At 44.2% G+C, this 22,875-nt stretch overlaps 1 protein-coding gene across 1 annotated transcript in view; it reads right to left on the bottom strand.

Moving 5' to 3' along the window:
• Positions 1–6,321: 6,321 nt before the first annotated feature.
• LOC144105010 (venom protease-like) overlaps positions 6,322–22,875 on the bottom strand; it is a 44,002-nt gene continuing 27,448 nt past the window's right edge. The window contains exon 8 of the mRNA XM_077638232.1: positions 6,322–7,091. Within this exon, the coding sequence (XP_077494358.1) occupies positions 6,915–7,091 (177 nt within the window). The 3' untranslated portion in view covers positions 6,322–6,914. The remainder of the gene's footprint in view (positions 7,092–22,875) is intronic.

Raw genomic sequence — 22,875 nt, forward strand, 5'->3', positions numbered from 1 at the left:
CTCTCTCTTCTATTCTCTCTTTTTAGTTGAGAATGATACCATGGTTCTGCTGTGTCTGCGGCAGATTATACCAGGTGTGCTAGCTGCTGCCAAACGCTGCCTCTCAAGATTCCGTGGCTTCGACAGGCCGCCATTTGTATAAACTTATAGAAATAGACATTATTATTATTATTATTATTAGTATTACTATTTTATTATTATTATTATTATTATTATTATTATTATTATTATTATTATTATTATTATTATTATTATTATCATCATCATCGCAGTCGGTGGCGATTGCAACGCCCCAACACTGATGCTCTGTATTCTATCAGGTTTGCAAATATCGATCAATCTGGGATTCACCGCCCCCTTAGTTGATCATCGCCCTGCTGATCCTGGCGCTTCAATCGCAGAAAATCGTCATATCTGGAAACATTGGCTTCTCGGCTTGCCTCTTTAAGAAGACAGCATTCTTCTGACGCTTTCTAGTCAGCGGCGATTTGAACGGTCCAACACTGATGCTCTGTATTTTATCAAGTACTGGACACTAATTACCTTTATTTATCGGTTCTGTTGCCGCTCACTGCACTGTGCTTGCTACGAATTATTTCATATTTAGTAGACTGTGCCGACTGCATTGCATGCCATGCAGTGCTACTGGACGATGGACGGTATCTGTGTTGTTTCGAGTGTAAACTCGTATATCACCTGGGAATGGCCAGTCCCGGTGTTAGTAGTAGTACCTACAAGGGCATGGGACAAGCGAAAAAAAAGACTCATGGATTTGTAAAACGCGTCGAACCGAAAAAAAAAAACTCGGCCTTACTCAGTCAGAAGTGGCTCCTGCAGGGAAAATCATTTAATCTGAACAGGTGCTGCTGCGCGAAATCCGGGAGATCAAAGCTAGCCTACATCACGCCCAGTTTTGCACCAGAAAATTGACTCGCTCTTGCTATGTAAGGCAGAACTCACGAATCTGTCCTTTTATGTCAAACCAATATGACTCAGCACTTGAGCAGGCGAAAGCTAGCACAGAACTTGCTGCAGCCCACGAGGCGGAAATTGGCGCATTGAAAGCGACGGTGCGAGCACAAGGAGAGGAACTACAAGCTCTACGTGAAGTTCAAAACGAAAACGAGCAATATAGCCGGAAATGTAATCTGGATATGAAGGACTGCAACAAGAAAGAAATCAGAAGTTGAAGGAAAAACTAGAGGACCTTGCGAATAAGCTTCAGCTGATTTTTTTTTTATCTCAGACATTGAAGCAGCCCATCGGCTGCCTGGCAAAAAAGAAAACCAAACTGTGCTTATCCGTTTCTCCACAGTATCAGTAAAAGAGGCGTGGTTTGATGAAGGTAAGAAACTGCGAAAGTTATCTGTGGCGGATTCAGACCTGCACCTTTTCTTTAACGACAATCTCACCAAGATGAATCGGGACTGTTGTGGTGCACGTGCGTGGCAGCGAAAGAAAAAGGATTCAAGTACTGCTGGGTGAAAGGCGGAAAAATCTACGCACAGAAAGAGCCAAATGCCTCTCTCATTCGTGTGAACCTCAAAGATGATATTTAATAATTGCTTAAGCAGAATGGCAGCTACTTTCAAAGAGTTATATGATTTCCCCTCTTTCAAGAAATCGCTTGGGTGCACGTCACCAGGCGATTTTACACTTGTTAAAATAAACATTAGGAGTCTACGTAAATACGGGAGGAATTAAAAGCACTAGCTGAATATTTGCTTGATTTTGTAGATTCTTTTGTGGTCACAGATATCAACGTGTCAGAATATTTCCTACATACATTCTCGTTAAATGGATACAGGTCTTGCAACATAACACGAAATAACCGTAGAGGCGGCAACATTTCTGTATTTTTAAATTCAATATATGACACATCACTGGTAGAATTTATGTTCAGGCATGCGGAATGCCTCGCCGTAAAGGTTCATTGTGGAATTTATGAACTGTTATTGTTAGCGGTGCACCGGCCCCCAAGTAATAGCGCTCCTCGTTTTGAGTTGGAACTAGAATAAGAATTGAAGAGCTGGCCATCAGTGGATGAAGTTTGCCTGGCAGAGGATTTCAATATTAACATTCTATGTCCAACAAATACCTTAGTATCAGATTATTCATCCGCTTTGGCATCTTATGGTTTCACGTCAACGGTGATTGCCTGAGAAGAGAGGAAATTTTGAATGGCCATTTTCTGACTTTTTGCTTAGACCATATTGCGGTTAGAGCGCCTAATCATTCGCTCATTTCTTGTGTTATCACGCATAGATTATCTGACCACTATGCGGTGGCTTGCCGTGCTTCCCTAAGTGTATCGTTCATTGGCACACAGTATTCATAATATAAGGCTAGAACCGCGTCAGAATTTCAGATTACGTTTTCGGATTAAAAAAAAAACTAAACAGCCTCGTTGTGAATTTTACCTGGTCTTCGTTGATTAACGGTAGGCCCCAGACCAAGTTTGCTTTGGTTTTGTTTATGGGGTTTTAACGTCCCAAAGCGACTCAGGCTATGAAATATGCCGTAGTGAAGGGCTCCGGGAATTTCGACCAGCTGGGGTTCTTTAACGTGCACTGACATCGCACAGTACATGGACCTCTAGAATTTCGCTTTCATAGAAATTCGACCGCCGCGGCCGGAATCGAACCCGCGTCTTTCAGGCCAGAACCCGAGTGCCGTAACCACTCAGCCACCGCGGCGGCTGCCAGACCAAGTGTACGATTGCTTTTGTGAGCGTCTAGCACGTTTCGAATAGTCCTGCACATTTTTCAGGTATAAAAAGTGTAGGAAAAGCTATCCATGGATTAATTCCGATATTATTCAAGCCATATCTCCAGAGATTTGCTTTGGAAGAACGTAAAGGCACTCCTAACAATAGGGACCTCCAATTCGAATATATGATTGCAAGAAATAAAGTAGTTGCTCTTTTCCGCGCTGCTAAACGTCACTTTTCTTGCACAAATTTAATCAATCGTCCAAATGTGCTAGCAACACCTGGTCGCTGAAAAACGATCTCAGAGGGAAATCTGAGACTGCGAAATCCGTGATAGAAAATTTTCGGAAACCCTGTCGAAACAGCTGACTTGTTGAATCCTTTCTTCAGCCAGGCTTCAAAAGAGGCTTTATTTAAGCCTCAGCAAGATGTGACGCTTGGTGATTCTTTGACAGCATCTGCATATTTACCGCGGATTCCAAGATCTGACCTTGCCGGGATCATTTTCAGTTTTCTAAAGAATAGATCACCTGGAGTAGATGGAATATTTGTGAGCTTGCTGAGAAGAAACTTTGAGGCCCTTTCAGATATCGTGGTTTTCATGTTAAATGGCTTCCTGAATACTGGAACTATGGCACAAAATCTAAAAACTGCTTTAGTTAGACCACTCCATAAGGCAGGAAAGAAATCTATTGTTGAAAACTACCGGCCTATATCCATTTTGCCTGGATTATTTAAGGTTTTAGAAAAATTCTTGCTTGAGGTTATGACTTTTTTCATTCAAACGTTTTCGATTTTGTCTGACCGACAATTTTATTTCGTGCAAAGCCGGGGTACAATTTCGCTCCTGGAAGAATTTGCAGATGATTTGTATTCTGCTATTGAACACAATATCTTTAGCTGTGCTTTGTTTCTCGGCGTATCCAATGCCTTTTATTCAGTTTGACATGACATATTTCTTCGCAAATAATATCTTACTAGTTTATGGGCCTCTTCTATACTCAACTTCAAAACTATCTCACCGACAGGTCACAAATGGTCGTTATAGGTACCAAATACTGTAGGAGTAGATTATCCCTTGGTGGCGGTGTCCCTCATGGGTCTATTTTATCCCCTCCTATTTAACATATTTGTGAACGATTTCACTTCAATGATCACCAATGGTTAAGTGTATCAGTATGCGGACGATATCGTCCTTCTAACAAAGTTTGTTAATTACGAAAAGGCAGTGAATATCAGCAGCAATCGGTGCATGACGCTATGGTCTGGCTTTTTAAAAACAAAATCAATCAAACAAAGATAAAAACTATATGCTTCAAAAATCCTGTGAAGATTCGAACGAGGCTCATTCCAGTGTATATTCATAACCAAGACTGCTTATCCTGTAAGTGTACTCTTGTTGAAAATACAGACTGGATTATGTATATCGGCACTCATTTCAATAGTGTCTTGTCGTGGCATAATCATGTGGCGCATGTATACTCCAAACTAAGATATGTTGCGTGTTTACTCTTCAACATTAAAAGTGTGGTGCCGTTTCAGACTAAAAAAGTATAGCACATTCCCTTGCTCACAGCAACTTAAAGTATGGTATAGCGGCTTTCTTTTTCTGCTCCCAACTTTGACAGGACAAATTTGACAACCTCTTAAAAAATACATTAAAAAGTGTGGCCTGACATCATCAAACCACGACATTTTTCGTCATCTCGGTTTCCCGTCCTTTTTGTTCTTTATTCATTTCTGCGGTTGTGCTGCGCCTTTTCTGGACGGATGAATTTAAGGATCCACGCGACTCCCCACGAACACTGCGCAATGAAATGCGCTTCGTTGTGCCGCGCGTGTCTACTACATACGGAGCAGCAAACCGCTTCGTGTAACTCCCTAAGATATTTAATAAATTGTCACACGACTATTTTTCAGTGGACTCTCGGTCTAAATTGAAGTCTATTACACATTTTGTAATACATATGTATGTACTTACTTTTCTTTTGCTTGTCACAGTTTAGTTGTAATTACTCTATGCTTTTCTTTTGAAGCCTTGGAAACCTGATCTACGTGTATCAATCCTATTTGTTTTTTTCTTTGTTGGTTTTAAATATGTGGATGTATACTGCAACCACATCGCTTAGCTGACGATGCCGGGACACGTCACACAAGCCACCATTGGCTTAGATGGGCCCGTTTTGTTGTACTGATTTTCTTGGGTGCCTAGTAAAGATTATTATAATTAAATATTACCGGCACTAATATTTGGTGCGAGATGCGGGACGCCTTCTTCATCCCCGTTCCGCAGCTTTTGAGACCATTTTGCGCCGAGGTCATCTGTGAAGCGATCGTGGTGTCGCACCTCTCGCCTTGCCCCAGCCAGCCAAATACGACCCGAAGGATCTGCTATCCTCCGCCTCGCTCTCAGCCCCGACCAGAAGACACGACGACATGTATAAGACCACAGTGATCCGAGACAGCCGCCACTGACCTGAGACCCTGCTGACCGCCGTTTTACACATGACAGCACTGCACCTCTGCTGTTATGTGCGCTATAGGCATCAGCATTGGCTTCTGGCGACCGGCGGCTCTTCAGTCTTCTTGGACATGGCTTGACACGATCATCATCTGCTGATCTCTTTCATGGTTATGGCTATACCTTCGTCTTGTTCATTTCTCCGTCCATCTCTTCTCTCACGCCCGTTGTCGCGTCCTCCATTTCCTCGTCACTACACTCCTGGTTCATGGAACCGCGGCGATCGCTCGGTGGCCCCGGGTCGTGTTACGGGCAAGAAGACGACGAAGTGGGCAGTGGAGAGAGAGAGAGAAAAATATTTATTGAAATCTCAATAGGATTAGCGGTGTGCCGTCGTCTTCATCGTTGAGTCTGGCCTCTTCGCAAGGTCGTGCTCCTATTCCAGGGCTCCGCTGAGTCTTGCTGCTTCGCATGCGTGGTGCACAAGTGCCCTTTGGGCTGTGAGCTCGCTGCTGGTGAGCAGACTGTCCCATTGCTTCGCACTCCGGGTTTTGAGTTTGTGAAAAGCATAATTGCGTTTGCACTCCCATGTATTGTAGTATAGCGTGGGGGTTGCCCCGCACCATGGGCATGTGTCCCTGAATTGTGTACGGTACATTTTGTGTAGAATGTATAGGTTGAGGAATGTTCCGGTTTGCAGTCTCCGCCAGTTCACTGCTTCTTGTTGTGTTAATGAGTTGTGTGGCAGTGGAGCGGCACGGTGCGCTCCCACTATAGGCACGCCGCGATTGAATCACGCCGTCACCATCTGTCATGTCGTTCTTCTTCATCTGCTTGCCGCTATGTAACTGTAACATAGTTGAAATCATGTTAAAATTGCTAAATTATATCACACCGTCCCTTAATGTATTTCCAGTGGGCTGTAGAAGAAGAAAAGCATATGTGGAAAGAGCAAGAAGGTGGGTTGAAATTGTTATTTTTACGGGGCAAGATTTCTTTAGCATGTGAAGTAAATATGTAATTCTGAATTAAATGAATAGATCTTTGTAGCCACTGTTGACGTAGGTAATTCTGAACCACTTACACAGTTTAATCACTTAACAAAGCATTTTTAATTGACGTGGATTGCAAAACGGAAATCAGCCCTAGAATTTTTTTTGCAGTAAGATTTGTTAAACTCCAATCTTAACGCTCGCTCTTCAAGTGAGCCAATGCGCTGAGATAGGTACACTGACAGTTATGTGACATTCATAGTGGATTCGATGTCTTTACCCTTTCACCAGTCATTGTTGTGTGTTGAGTTGATGAAAATTGCTTACAAAAATTTTATTACTGTCCAGTTCTGTTTGACAGGAACGGCGCGCATATCTGACGAACGAATTTCCTCTCTTGATTCCATCGATCCGCATCTTCACGCTCTCAGCGTTTGATGAAATCTTGAAAACTTTGTTATATCTACGCTTTGGGCATTCGCTTCTCAGACGTACACATATGGAGCACAAATTACTGCCAAATATTCTGGTTTACATCTTAATCATGCAAGATTTCTTGCCCTTGGTATCTACAAGCAGACAAGAGCATTGCATATCACGGCAAAACGAGCACTGGAGTACGAAAAAGAAACAGAATAACTTACATAGAAAAACCTCTATAACCCACTTCACGTTTTGGTCGCAGCCTAATAGCCATCTTCTTTCTGCAGAGACGAGAGGGAGGCGCGAAATTATAGAAATATATTCTATTTCACTTGTTCGCCTCGTAAGGAGTGACGATTGACTCTATCCATGGAATATATAGGGATACTTTGGTGAAGCCACTGTTGTAGTGGTAATCTTGGCAACGACCTATCCAAGACTGCACGCCGACCTGTACTGATCTTCCGTTTCTTTTCAATACCATGGCTGGACCACCAGAATCACCCTGGAAATAAAAAAATAAGAGACAAAACATACCTCTCTGCCAGTGATTATAATGAAAAATTTTTGCACTTGCAACTAACGTAACGTGGGCGTCTCAAACTTTAATGACCCGTTAGCTTTCCACAAATGCCGTGGAGGCTATAATCAAAGCAAACACTAGTAATATTTCAATAAATTCTCATTTTCAAATAGCCAACACATTTAGTAATTCTCCAGACAGTTCACTCTAAAACAAGTTACACTTTCATCATCAGTCAGGTGACAGAGAAACAACGTCGGAACAACGTGCCCAACATTAAGCTTTTATGCATTGCGAGAAAGCGCCGGACTCACTTAAGAGTTTTACAGTAATGACACCAATGCATAACCGGCGTTTATAAGTAGCCTATGTAATTGTAGGAGTGAATAAATAGACCATGCTTCGTCATATAAAATTTATATGTTGCAATTAGATAGAGACCTTCGCGAAGCAGCCGCAGTCCGTGTTTGACTATTCCCACCGTCTGTAGAAACGTTCTTATCGTGACAATTAACACCATTAAGCCCATTCCAAGACAAAGGCCTCCCCCAAAATGTCCTAATATCTTCTCACATTGCACCGGCACGGGCGGCTACCCTATGTCCGCGAACTTCTTTATCTAGTATGCGCATGTAACTTTCTCCCGCTATCTGCTGCGCTTGCCTTCTCTTGAAGTCTATGCCCTTGCCTTTAACGGCTACCGGTTACATGCGCAGTCGAAGACAATTTCTTCTTGCTTTGGCAGAGAATGTCATTGTTCGCTTTTGTTTCCTCACCACTCCGCCCTCCTCCCGTCTCCTAACCTTATATCTATCATTTTCTCCTCATAGTTCGATGAGCTCTACTCAATTTAAGTTCAATCTTTCTCGTGTCCTCCACATTTCTGTTTCATAGGTAGCACCTGCAAAGATCCGACTGATATGAGGGATTCGGGTAAGCTGTTGTTAATGGTTTGGTTTATCGGAGTTTAACGTCCCAATTACTGCAGCTATGATAGACGTTGAACAGGAGGGCTCCGGAAATTTCGACCACCTTGGATTCTTTAACGTGCCCTGACATCGTACACTACAGGGGCTCTAGAATTTTGCCTCCACTAACTGCGACCGCCGGGGCCGGAACCAAACCCGCGCCTTTCTGGTCAACAGCCGAGCGCTCTAACCACTGAGCCACCAAGATGGCTCTGCTGCCATTAATTATCTGGGAGAGCATGGCGCATGTGCTGCACCTAATTAATATTCTTCTAGTTATTTCGCTCTCGTGATCTGGATGTGTGGTTACTACGTGCTCTAAGTAGACATATTTCCGTTGAAATTTTTGCGCCTTCCTACTAATTCTTCTTCGATGCTTCTATCAGACACTGCTGAACAGTGCAATGCTTTTCCACATATATGTTATAAATCTTAGGCCCACCGTCTGGACCTACCTGTCTAAGTAATTGATCATGCTTTGAAACTCATGCCCTACATGTTTTTTCGCGTCCTGCGCGCCGACCGCAGCGGTGGCCATATGGTTGACCATCCGCCTGACACGCGGGAGGTATCAGGGGAGGTCAAACGGGCAAGTTAGTGGTTCATGTCTGGAAAAACAGCATACCTTAAGACAAGGACAAGGAAGATATAACGGCACAGCGTTGTGTGGGGTTCGATTCGCGGTGCGGCCGGGTATCTACCGGTGATACAGTGAGTACAAGCTTCCCCTGGCCGGGTGCTGCAGCGTATCCAGGGTGAAATTCTTGAAAAATAGGTCTTTGACCCACCTTGTGTAAACGCAAAATACCTTGTGCAATGGCGCTCTTTGGCCGCTGATGCCTTTGCTCCATAAAAATTCACTATCTACATCATGATCATCATCATGATTAAGGTATTCTCACCTAACTTTTTTATCCAACAGTTCCAAATCCAGGCATCTGAATGCCTGCTCTAAACCGGCCATGAATAGCAATGACAAGATACGCCATTCCGTTTTTACAATTTTGTTGCTGATTTTACAGAACACTGGGGTGGATGTGCAGCCTTTACACATAGTGATCATTTTATCCTGTAAAAGTTTTTATTTTAAAAAGCCTGAGTGATACGCCGGTGCGGTAAGTAAAGCTGAACTGTACAGCAGAAAGGACATCATGTACTTCCTATTAATCAATACTTATACAAATATTAACTTAAATAGTGAACTGTGATCGGTGTCAGCATCAATGAGAAGCTCTGCACATTTTCCTTCTCGGAAATGTGTTTCGTACCTCTAACTTCAAACAAAAACTTATAAAACGTTTTAGCTGGCTATTACTCATTACCTGAATGCGAAATGGTACCACTGCGCAGTGTCATCGCCGAAATCGAGCTAACTTCTAATATATCATCAATCCACCATGTCCTGTTTGATTTGCTGCATAAGAAGTACGAGACACGCTTCTTTATGTGTGCATTGCAGAAACGCCAACTCAACAAGATTTAAAATCACTAATCTTGACGTCCAATATATGACGCACAATGCCTTTGATGAAAATTTAAAAACACGTTGCACTTTCGATATTTACAGCTATCATTTTTTGATTATATCCTCGGCCCCTAAAAAAGGTACATTTTTGTTCGTTATTTTTATTTCATTTAACCATTAATTAATGATCCATGGTAGCTACATAACGTTCGCATTGCTGTACAATTTAGCTTCTAAAAGATTCTCAAACTAAAATATCTAAAGTTGAAAAAAGTTCTGTGCAGGTATATTCAAGTAATTTTATTTAAGGCTTAACTGCACCTGATTCCACAGTGCCTGCATGACTGAAGAGGATTCTGCTGAGTTAGACTCTAATCTAACATATGAAGGCTATATGCACAGATTGATTGCATTGTGAGCATATATATATCTGATTACATTTAGTGTGAATATGGTCAATTGTCAAAAAGCCTTCAGAAGAGCCCTCATAGTCATATAGTTGCTTAAGGAAAGAGCTTATCACGACTCCATAAGCGATTACCTCAGGAAATACATTCTTACCAACAAGATTAACCAACTTCCCTGTTTAGCAATTGCATTTTGTCAATGCCTGATAGGCAACGGACAGTTAGCTCATCGGTCAGTCATGATTCAAGTCACTGACATCTTTCTTATGGCTTAAGATGATGGCGTTTGTAAACTTCGGTACGTTTCAGGACACCAGGCACTGCAATAGGGTGTGGCTATTTTTTTCGAAACAATCTTCCAGCCTTCCTTCAACATATTTGCAGTTACCTGATGCTCATCAGCTGGTTTCTCTCTCTACAACGCTCCTAAGGCATTCCTTACTCCCTGTTTTGTTACTGGTGAGGTCCGAGGCCTGTGCGCTACTCCTTTGTCCTTGTTGTCCTGGATTTACTTGCTACTGTATATAATTCTTCAGAATTCTTCAGCTGCTTCAACAATCCTATTTATATTGCTGGTTAAGGCAGCTGAAGAGTCCAGCCATCCTATTTATATTGCTGCCGCTACTGTGGCTCAGCCGTTATGGTGCTCGGCTGCTGACCCGAAAAACGCGGGTTTGACACCGGCCATGGTGGTGGAATTTCTATAGAGGAGAAATTCTAGAGGTCGGTGTACTGTGCGATGTCAGTGCACATTAAATAACCCCATGTGGGGAAATTTCCGGAGCCCATCACTACGGCGTTTATTATAGCCTGAGTCGCTTCGGGATGTAAAACTTCAGAGAACATAGACCTAATTTATATTGCTAATGACATTGCCCTCCTGGTATCACAGAGCACTCACCTGATTTTCCCTTATGCGTTACCTCCGGCTACTTCTGTTGTTTAAAACATTATTCTATCTGAACACTTCAATTAGCCCTCTTCCTTATATCTCCAGCGGCTGCGGAGTGACTCACCAAGGCAGTAATCAGACATGAAACGCAACAAACTGCGTTCAGAATCCCTGGCTCCTAACTGGTCGCCATTGGCAACTGGGAAAGGAAATGTTTAACGCTAGAACCTTTCAAAGTGACACTACTCTGCGAGTGCTGTTCGAGGCGCTAGCGGGTTTTAATGGGATGTCAAGGGCTTAGTGTGGTTAGGACAGTGTTGCGTATACAGGGCTATAAACCGGGCATGCTCTATGCTGTCACAGATTTGGGGATAGAGGAGAACTGTTTGGGATTTCCGTGTTTCAAGATATAGCTGACAACATAGAGGAATTCGGAAGAAATAACGAGAGGGTGTTCATGTTATGGTAATTATGTTAATCTTAATAAGTGGTACAAACTGATCGCGGTGGAGACGAGCGCGCCTCCATCCAGCTGTGATGGTCATTGAAAGCTTCTCTAATGATGGGGAAAAACAAAGAGCAAATTAAAAATGCACTACGCACCCGATGGGCGACTTGCATGCCGATGTAGGCATGAAGAAGGCTGAAAACTTGAGACTTGATAACTATGGCATAGGCAACATTAATAGCGGAAGGAGACATTAGTAGAGCCCGAGAAATAGTTTGTGGAGAACCATATGACTAAGAATTATCATATATATATATATATATATATATATATATATATATATATATATATACCGTATTTTCCGGTGTATAAGACGCACCCTTGTATAAGACGCACTCGCCATATATGAAGGCTCTCATTGAAAAAAGTTGGTATATAAGACGCACCCGTGTATAAGACGCACCCCAATTTACCCACTTAGGCTAGTCAGGGTTAATTAAACACGCTTGATCGACCATCGCGAAATGAACCATGGGTGGACTCATCTGATCGCATAAAAGCTCCGTAGAGCTAAATAAAGTTATCCTACCCACCTACCTACCTATCTGTGAGAAGTTCTTGGTTTATGGTTTATGGGGTTTAACGTCCCAAAGCGACTCAGGCTATGAGAGACGCCGTAGTGAAAAGCCCCGGAAATTTCGACCACCTGAGGTTCTTTAACGGGCACTGACATCGCACAGTACACGGGCCTCAAGAATTTCTCCTTCAAGGAAATTCTAGCCGCCGCGGCCGGGATTGAACCCGCGTCGTTTGGGTCAGCAGTCGAGCACCATAACCACTGAGCCACCGCGGCGGCCTGTGAGAAGTTCTTAAGCAACGCTAAGTGATCGCAAAAGGCAACACTCACGCCATACCCGCCCACGTTTTAGCAAAAAAGAAAGAAAAATACGACGAAAGAACTCTCCCATATGTCCATAACAACATTTTATTTTTACTTAAAACCATCGAAGTCTTCATCTTCGGATGCGCTCTCAAAAAGCTCGCCCATTTCTGGAGGCAACGCGGCTGAAGCATTCTCTTCATACTCAGAACCGCTGGTCTGATTGTCGTCGTGCTCGGTTGGCGATGAAGCTAGCAGGCCAGCCTTCCGGAACCCTGCAGTTATGGTTGCCACTCTAACAGCACTCCAGGCCTCATGGACCCACTTCGCAACTTCGCTGTAAGAAGCGCGCCTCATGCGTCCAGTTGCGGTGTAGCTGTGCTCGCCTTCCGTCATCCACGCCTCCCAAATACGTCGCAAAACAGCTTTAAAGCTGCGGTTGACGGAAATATCCAAAGGCTGTAGAACCTTCGTCAAACGACCGGGTATTATTGTAGGGGTACAGTTCTTCACCTTGATTTGCCTCAGTGTCAAGTCAGTAATGTGCGCCCGCATGCTATCCATAACCAGCAGGCCTTTCCGGGAGTGAAAAAATCCATCCGGGCGCTTCGAAAAGCACTTTTCGAGCCAAACTCCCATCATTTGCTCATCCATCCAGCCCTTCTGGTTAGTTGTGACAATAACACCAGGCGGAAAGCTTTCTTTTGGCATCGTTTTCCTTTTAAAAATTATCATCGGCGGCAGCTTTGTTCCGTCAGCACAGCACGCAAGTACGACAGTGAAGTGAGACTTTTCGTGCCCAGTTGTTCGTACTGTGACAGTCTTATCACCTTTCTGAGCGACACGTTTTGACATAGGGATGTCAAATGTTAGAGGCACTTCGTCCATGTTTACGATGTGGCTGTCGATGATGTTATTCTTTTCGACTTCCTTCTTCACAAATTCATGGAACTTCTCCACTTTCTCTCCGAAATCGTCTGGTAGTTGTTGAGACATTGTCGTTCGCGCTCTTATTGACAAGGCTTTGCGCTGCATAAATCTATAGCACCATGACGGCCCACCAACAAAATCAGCGGCGCCGATTTCACTCGCCAAAGCGCGTGCTTTCAAGCGCAACTGCACGGTTGACAGAGCCCTACCTTGAGCCCGTTGTTCAAGAGCCCACTTGAGGAGCCGGTCTTCAAGTTCAGGCCACCGCGCCTTCTTCCCGCGGTCAGCCTTCTTTCCGCTCTTCATCGCCTGCAGTTTGGCGGACGACTGTCGCCACGTGCGAATCATCTTCTCGGTGACGTCGAAATGGCGGCCCGCAGCCCGATTTCCGTTTTCGGTAGCATACTCGACCGCAGATAATTTGAACTTTGCGGTGTAGCTCTTGCGCAACTTCGGTGGTATACTGTAGTAAGACCGAGCACGACAGGTGTAGGTAGTGGAAAACACACGCCGAAGTCACCAACACAGACGTAATACGTACACGGTTGCGAAGTTGCAAAGAATGACTAAAAAAGAACGCCGGCTTGGCTTGTCTTGACAATGTCGAGAAGCGCGACTGTCGCCATCTTTGGGAATTTCACATTACTTTTGCTTGCACCTCCGAAACGACCGCGTGTTTGCGATTCTGGAAGTCGTCATCCCCGCCGTTTCATGATAACGTTCGCCTAAAAAAAGCTGCGCACGGCGGTCCCCGTATTGAAATATTAACCGTGCTACTACCGCATCATTGGTAGTGATATTTTTTCGGTGAAAAAAGCTTGAGCATGAACCTGAGTAATTTCTGAACCCGCAAAAAAAAAACGAAAAATTCGTATATAAGACGCACCAGCAAGATTTTTGGAAAAAAACCGTGTCTTATACACCGGAAATAACGGTGTATATATATATATATATATATATATATATATATATATATATATATATATATATATATATATATATATATATATACACACACACACACACATGGCTTGACGCAATAAGTTGTTCTCGCCAAGCCCGTGTCATCCTGCGTGTTTCGGATGCGGATGGGTGCATCTGAGCGCAGCACACCCGCACATGTCCGTAAAGTTCTTAGCCGCGAGCATGGTTGCAATCCACCCCGTTTCAAAGGAGACTCTCTTATGGTCAATCCGTCCATTCGTAATAAGCTGTCTCCCTCAGGAGGTTGTCTCAGATGCGCTCGTTTCGCCGATACCTTTACTACCACAGTGTGTTTGAAGAGAGACATATATGTACCTCCCTTTTATCTGATTCATAGTATTTCTAGTAAACCAAACAGTTAACGCTCGTTACTTCAACGTTTTCCGGACGGTCGCGGCCTTTTTTTTATCTGAGCGTAGCTTCGAGGCGCTTGGACGTTACTGTGCTGTTTGTAACAGATACACGAACGCTGAACTTTGCTTCGTCCGCGGTACGGCGCATTTGTTTTTGTGAAATTAAGGTTTTTTTCAGCTGTTAGCCCCTAATAAGCGGTGTTGTCTGCTGCTTGTGGGATGTTGTTAGTCGCGAGATACCCTGGCCCGCGAACCGCATAAATGTGGAGTGTTTTTAGAGCCTTGGTCTACTCCGCGAGTACTGATACTTGCAAAAGTAATCGAGAATACCCTGATTCGCTGTAAAGGCTAGAGCCGTGTTGTATTGTGCATCGTTTACTCGTATCGTCGTATCATGGGTAGATCTGACAACCTCCTTCAATACATAGTCTCAATGAATCAGGCCCTCATGCAAACATAAGAACATAGAAGAGCTGCGGCAAACCTCAGTACAGGAGCCGCCTAAGGCTGAGGAAAGCCGCAAAATGTGCTCATTTTGTGAAATAAACCCAGCAGATAAGGTCGGAACGTCTGGCGTCCCAGCAGGCAGAAAAGGACATACTTTATACTTTATATTTTATAGTTTATGGTGGTTTAGCGTCAAAAAAGCGACACAGGCTCTGTGGGACGCCGTAGTAAAAGGCTCCAGAATTTTCGAACGAGCATGGACATCACACAGTACACGGGCCTCTATAATTTAGCCTCCATCAAATTTCGACTGCAGCGCCCCGGATAAAACCCGCGTCTTTCGGGTCAGCAGCGGAGCGCCATAACCACTTTGCAACTGCAGCGGTCAAAAAGGACATATAACTCTATCTGCCAAAGATAACATGCTAGCGACACGCCCGCATGAATCCTGCGGCGCATGTTTTGCAGAATTTGGCAAAATATACAAGCGCTCCAAGATCTCTGATGGTAACCTGCTAAAAAGACTGCTAGTCGCTCCGAAAGGGTCCGCAACGCGTTGGCCGTGGCGTCAGTCTTTTACCGATTGAGTAGATGTCAAACACCACCTGCGAGAGGAGTTCTTGCCGCCTGATAGCGCAGTTAGAATAACAGATTGACGAAATGGGAACAGAAATCGAGGCACATAATAAGAGTTTGCTGGAATACACTCGATGATTTAACGAACTGCACTAGCGTGCCAGCCAGACTGCACCAGATGCTAAAGAGGTGGCTCGAGCCATGCCGCAGTGTCATCCCAGTTTTCAGCCCTACCTGCGGAGCCGCATTTTCGGATATCTGGATAGCCTCGCCAGAAAAGTAAGTGCCATCCGGGTGGCCATCATGGCGGAGCTACGCTACTAGCCACCGCTTGCGACCACTTCATGCCTGGAGGTTCCTTGCTAATGAGGCGGTCATGTGCAAACCCGAGTAACCCATTTTTCGGCACTTCGAACCATCGACCCCACCGCATGTGATCTCCGTAGCGTAGAGCCGGTCACGCAAAGGTATGCACCCTACCCACCGACATCAGCTCAGGCGGTGCACAAGCGAAACAGCTCAGGTCCTGTTGGCCTGCACCACGGCGCACCAAAGATGTTGACACAGCAGATAAACATGCCCGCTCTTATTCAAGCCGGGCCGCAGCCAGTGCGCGGCTCTCAACACGAGATACCCCTCTACAAAGTTCAGAGTTTACTACAAAAGCCTTTGCATGAGTTCTTCGGTACACCAACTCCCGAGAGAAATGATTCAGGCCGTGTGAGATACCTGAGGGCATGTTGAAGCACCTAGAAGATTCCCCTCCGAGGAGCAGCCTGAAGCCTGCTGCCGAGTGGTTATACAGCTGCCTGCGTTGCACAGCCCCTGCACCTACTTCCACCGGGCTTGACAACGTCCTGCGAGGTGCGGCCCCTGTTCCCGCCGTCTCAGAGTTATTCAGAGGCCCGCCAAGCACACCACTTCTGTACGCCTCCGCGTAGGCTGTCGTCCTTCGTCGACTCGTCGCAGTGTGGATCTCTTCATCTTCGTCGTAGGCCCGGTACATGACCCGCGCGGCAGAAGGAGCGTCCCGGCGCTAGAGTGCCGAAGTGTGAGGGATGCGGTAGGATTTAAGGCGGCGTACGTTGACGATGTCGGTAAGAGGGCGAGCGGACAATAGTCAGGGCGCATGAGCATCGATTTCGTAGTTGATGTCACTATTCGCACCGGCTTGTGACGGCCGCTGACGAGCGCTCCAAGACCGTAGTTGAATTGGCGGTGTCGGCGGGCGTAGGCGAACTTCTGTGGAACTTGGGAGCTCGGAGCCGACGATATATATATATATATATATATATATATATATATATATATATATATATATATATATATATATATATATATATATATATATATATATATATATATATATTTGTTTGCTAGGCAAACCGTATTTGTTTGCTAGAGGCAAAATGCAAAGTTGAAAACGGTTTATTTAGCCATAGATTTATTTTGAGTCGACGTTTCGGACAGAGCCTGTCCTTTCTCAAGACTGTGGTTACAGGGATCTTCTTCCTCTTCTTGAGGAGTTGGCACTGGCACACATGTACGACACATGAACAAAAGAAACAAACGGAGGCAAATAATACTAGAAAAGAAAGAGAGAGAAAGGGAAAAAGGGGGAACAAATAAAAAAGAAAAACGCGCTGTCCCCCGTCGCCCACCCCGCAGCCGCGGGGAGCCGACCCTGGACGGGGGAAAAAAAAGAAAGAAAAACGAGGAGTGGGAGGGGTTAATGGCCACCCTTCAAAGGCAACAGAGCGGCGGCAAGTAAGGTGCACAGAGCACCGGCGCCCGTCGTCGGCGTCGCCGACGCACGATACCATGCCGCTGTGGCTGCTGAGGACGGCCGTGACGAACTTTCCCTCACAGTGGACGGCCATCTCAACGCCGCTCTCTTGATGCACATAAGAATGTGAAGCGTAAGAGCACCGCGAACCCGTGGGAGCAGCCAGGAGGAATGTTTCCAGATGAGCGGATGTCCATCTGAAAACCACTGTCTCGAAGCTCAGAATATTTCGAAACCGCTAGTAACGTGGCCCAATGCTGCTGCGGTCCACGACACAGTACTTCTGATTGTGAGCTGTGCGAAGGCCTGCGATCTTCTGTCATCCTCTCTGCCTGCGTCAAGTGAGCCTCATCTGGATCCCTGTATTTTCTTTTAAACCTTCGCTTCCACTGCTCGCCGTCTACTCCACGTCGTTCCTGTTCTCCGATGATCCGCCACCAACCCTTCGCCTGTGCCCAACACTAACGGGAGTAGTTCAGGATGCAAGCATTGCGCCACCAGTGATTCTATCAATACCTTCCCTCTCGTCTCTCAATCCTAATACCTCGCTCTTTCAGGCCGTTGCCGTCGAACCGCATTTTGAGACCGGCGGGGCAGATTTGACTTTAATTCAAAACCCCCACCGCCGAATTAGAACGGTAACGACGTCTCTTTCTGTCATTTCACTTTGTATCGCCAGGGCTGATGTCTTTAGACCATTAGTATCCGGCACCGCTGACCTTCTCCTCCAAGACAATCTTTACAGAATAGAGGTCATTGCCCTCACTCTCTGATCTGAAGTCGTTATCCTTGTTTAGGACTTATCGACTTGTCAGGCTGTCATCGACTGCGCCCTTGCTCGGCTAAAAAATCACTATTGATTGCTGCTTCCAAGAATGTCTCTCTTAGATGTTCCTCTTCCAGCTGTAGTAACCGTAGACGACATAAAGCTCCACCTTCCTCTTCAGTCCTTGTGCCTCTTTCTTTTGCTCCACTCCGACAAAACTGTCCATCAGCGTTCAGTTACAAGGACTGTTAATAACATAGCCTACTCAAATTATAGAGTTTTTACCATTAAACATTTTATCCACGTCATTTGCTATACATGACAAAACCGTCTTGAACCCTGCACTGCTACGCTGCATATATTAATAGTTGGCTGCTTCTTTGAAGTGTTTCGACAGAAGGCCACTCTCGGAAGACTGACTGCTAGGTGTTTGGCGGCAGAGTTGGCGAGCAGCCCAGGCAGTGCGGGTGTTTTCACGTTTATTGAGTGGTACGGGCCTCAACTTGCTGTTGTGATGCCATCAATTGTGTGTGTACGTCATATCATCTCTCTTTTCACCACATCATCACCCATTGTGGCCCTCTTTCTTCTCCTCCTTCCCTTCCCCTGTGGAGACTTGCATATCTGAGATGAAAATTTATGGCCGACGTCTTTCCCTTCGTTTCAATAAATTTCTTTTTTATCTATATAAATATTTGCTTTAATTATGTGTGTATAATGGCATCATTCCATTTTTCAGGCTTCCGGCTCGTCGCGATTTGATTTCATATATCAAGGTTACCACACAGGAAATGTTCAACCTAATTTAGTGCCTCGTCACCAAAAAATGCGCGCTGGACAGGATACATTGCTAACAAAGCTCCTGCAAGTTATTTGCTAGGATCACCTCATTACCTCTCAAAACATTTCCAGAAATCACTTTTTACCGACAATGTGCCTTCGACTTATGGAGTCGCCACGGTCGTTCTTTTTATAAATACGGCTACAAGCAAATTTGTTTAATTATTGGCCGATAGCTTTAACGGAGCGTCATTGTAATATACTTGGGCACGTAATATGTAAAGTAATCTGCAATTCCTTGAGCCAAGTCAACTTCTGTTGAGGGCTGAACAATAGTTTCTTAAGGGGTTTGGTGCAGTAACTCAGTTAACTTAATTTCCCGTCATATATTTCTTGACATATATACCGGTAACAAAATTGATACTATATTAAAGCATTGTTTTATCAAAAGCTTTTACGATACCTCTTCGCTCATTATTGCGCAAACAAAATATCGTTCTCAACAACTCTCAATTTCTTATCTGATGGCTGATATCCGCTCGCACGGCTTCTGGCTCGTTGCTTTAGTTCTTTTGGTTTTTCCGTCACTACTGTGACTTGAGTCCCCCAAGGCATTGTGTATGGGCTTTTACTATATTTAATATACAATAATGGTTCGTACTGTACTTGTATGAATGCATTATTACATATAATAGTTTAGTGTACATTGATACTATACATTACGGATTTTTCTTACTTTGGAACCTAAAAATTCGATCCCTATCAGATGATTGTGCCTTGTACCACACTATTAGCCCTTTCGGTCTACGGCTGCTTTTGAATGAATATGTTATGTTCTGCGATTGGCCCAATTCCCTCCAGATGAATATCCATTTGAGCTAAAAATTATTGTCTTTCGCTGACCACGTGTTAATATATTACGAGCAGACATATCTGATGCATAGACGAACAGAATTTGGTCATTGTCATTTTTATTTGCGAAATATATCACGGTGTGACCACATCGAATACCTCACAGCTAAGCGCTTAAACACCTCGGTTACTTCAGGTCCGCAGAACGAGGGGGAGCCTAAAGAGGACAAAGTGTTTATGTAAAAATACAAGTCCCTTCTAATCTTGAATATGCAACAAATTTCTTTTGCTATAAGCAGTGGAAATGGAAGAGAACTGAATCTACAAAGGTCAGTTATATTTATATTAATTATATTTATTATGTAATCAAGACGTTAATGTGCGAGGCAGTAGCACACCCTGCGTCATCCAGCCAGTAAAGAAAGAGGAAATAAAGAAAGCCTTAGGAAGAAATGCGAAGGGGAAAAGCAGCTGGTGAGGATCAGATAACAGCAGATCTGTTGATTGGGCAGAGGGAACATTGTGCTAGAAAAACTAGCAACCATACATACGCTATGCCTTGTGACCTCTACTGTACTAGAAGGTTGGAAGACTGCAAACTTTATCTCAATTCATAAGAAAGGAGACGCCAAGGACTTTAAAAATTACAGACCGATCAGCTTACTGTCCGTAGCTTACAAAGTATTGACTAAGGTAATCGCTAATAGAATCAAGGCAACTTTAGACCAAATGATCAGGCAGGCATTCTTAATGGGTATTACACAAAAGAAAATATTCACACTATAAATCAGTTGATAGAGAAATGCGCAGAATACAGCCAAGCCCCATATATAGCCTTCATTGATTACGAGAAGGCATTTGACTTAGTCGAAACTCAGAAGTCATACAGGCATTGCGGAATCAAGGTACTTGTCGTATGTGTTACTTTGTTGTGTCCTGCTTTCTTTGCGCAAGTATATTGTTTGTTAGAATCAAGGTGTAGAAGGTCCTCACGTCAAAATACTGGAAGTTATATATAGCAACTGCACAGCTACCATATTCCTCCATAGAGTCAGCAATAAAATTCCATTAAGGAAAGGCGTCAGGTAGGGAGATACGATCTCACCAATGCTATTCACCGCCTGTTTACAGGAAGCATTTCGAGGTCTGGGCTGGAAACAGTTGGGGATGAGACTTAATGGGGAATATCTAAAAATTGTGGGGTTCGCTCATGACTTTTGCCTTGCTGTGTCACTCAGGAGATGAGCTTCAAAACATGATAAACGAGTTAGAGAGGCAGAGCTGTACGGTTGGTCTTAAAATTAGCATGTAGAAAAGCAAAGTAATGTTCAACAGTCTGGCAAGGAAACAGCAGCTCACAATTGGCAGCAAGGTGCTGGAAGAGGTAAAGGAATAGGTATACTTAAGGCAGGTAGCGACATCTGATCCGGATTAAAAGATGGAAATAACTATAAGGATAAGAAAGGGGTTCAGAGCACATGGCAGGTTCTCTCAGATCATGAATAGCAGGTTACCAATAACCCTCAAGAGAAAAGTCTACAACAGCTGTATCTTACCATTACTCACTTATGGGGCAGAAACGTGGAGGCTAACTAAAAGGGTTCAGCTTAAGTAAAGAACAACGCAATGAGCCATGCTAAGAAGAATGATAGGTGTAACGTTACGAGACCGGAAGCGGGGAGAATAGGTGATGGAATAAACGTGGGTGAACGACATCCTGCTCGAAATCAAGAGGAAGAAATGGGCTTGGGCAGGGCACGTAATGCGAAGGCAAACTAACCGCTGGTTATTAAGGGTAACGGAGTGGATTCCAAGACAAGGCAAGCGTAGCAGAGGGCGGCAGAAGGTTAGGTGGGCGGACGAGATAAAGAAATTTGCAGGCATAGGGTGACCGCAGCTGGCAAATGACAGGGTTAATTGGAGAGACATGGCAGGGGAATTTGCCCTGCATTGGGTGTAGTCAGGCTGATAATGATGATGATGATATTTATTTAGTGCATAATTTTTCACTCTCAACTACCCTGTCCTCTGTAAACTTCATTCAGCTTTTATGTCGCTGAAAAACTAAGTAGTTCGGACTCGCAGAAACTGTACTGCATTCTGCTTACTGCTTTTCAGAAAATAACCATATCTCTCTTTATGCATGATGCAAAACGTAGTGCCATCACACACTAAATATTTTTCCACTTTTTTCATATTACTGCTTTACAATACAGCTCCTTTTCGCAAGCAGTCGAAAGTTTGCACTGATTACTTGATAGGGTTCAGTATTTATTGTATCCAGATTTCATGTCTGCAATTGACTGGCTCAGAGATGTAGTGGTATCATCTGGTTTTAATGTGTTTCGGTGCTTTTATTGACGCTGTCATGTCCTCCTTGTTAGTGAAATTTTCTGTTGCATAGTGTATAACGTAACCCGCTCGTGCTACAGCCCTCAATAGTGTTTCACCATTTTCAAGGAAATAATGCATTCACCGCAAAATTATATTTCTTTGTAACAAATACATTCGTCTTCCAATTTTTTTGTTGCAACAGAAAGGAGGCTTTGAAAATCACTGATAGGAAAAATAAAAGAGGTCTACGTGACTCCCCTGCGCAATTGCAGAAAAGATCGGTTGTAAGCAGGGTCTATGCTGTTTAATTTTTACGTACTGCTGACGGAGCTGCAGTAACACATAAAAAACCACCTCGTGAGATGCGCCGCGGTGGCTGAGGGGTTAAGGCGTTCGGCTGCTGTCCCGGCCGTGGCGGTCACATTTCGATGGAGGCGAAATGCTAGAGGCCCACGTTCTCTGAGATATTAGTGCTCGTTAAAGAGCTGCAGGTGGTCGAAATAATTTGGAGCCCTCCGTTACAGCATCCCTCGTAGCCTCAATTGCATTGGGACGGACAGCCCCAGAAACCAACCATAACCACCTATTCTAGTGGATGTTTTTAAATATTTTATTGAATTTCAGCAAAAGTTCATAGAGGTTGACTTTATTGAACGCTTTATCGAAATCAAGATACAAACGAACTATCTGTCTACGGGCGTTCATCGTTTCTGAGATGACAAAATAAAGTGCAGTTAAGCGCAGTTCTAGTAAGACAAGCAATTAAAACTAGTACAAATATCCCTGACGATGCCAGCAAATGACGTATGCAAGTCAGCTACACCTACTGTGCATTGGAAATGACAGGATAGAGATAGCGAGAAGCCAAGCGCTTTAGCTCATTTTGGTGACAGAAGCC

This window comes from Amblyomma americanum, chromosome 9, assembly GCF_052857255.1.
Source record: "Amblyomma americanum isolate KBUSLIRL-KWMA chromosome 9, ASM5285725v1, whole genome shotgun sequence".
Lineage (NCBI taxonomy): Eukaryota > Metazoa > Arthropoda > Arachnida > Ixodida > Ixodidae > Amblyomma > Amblyomma americanum.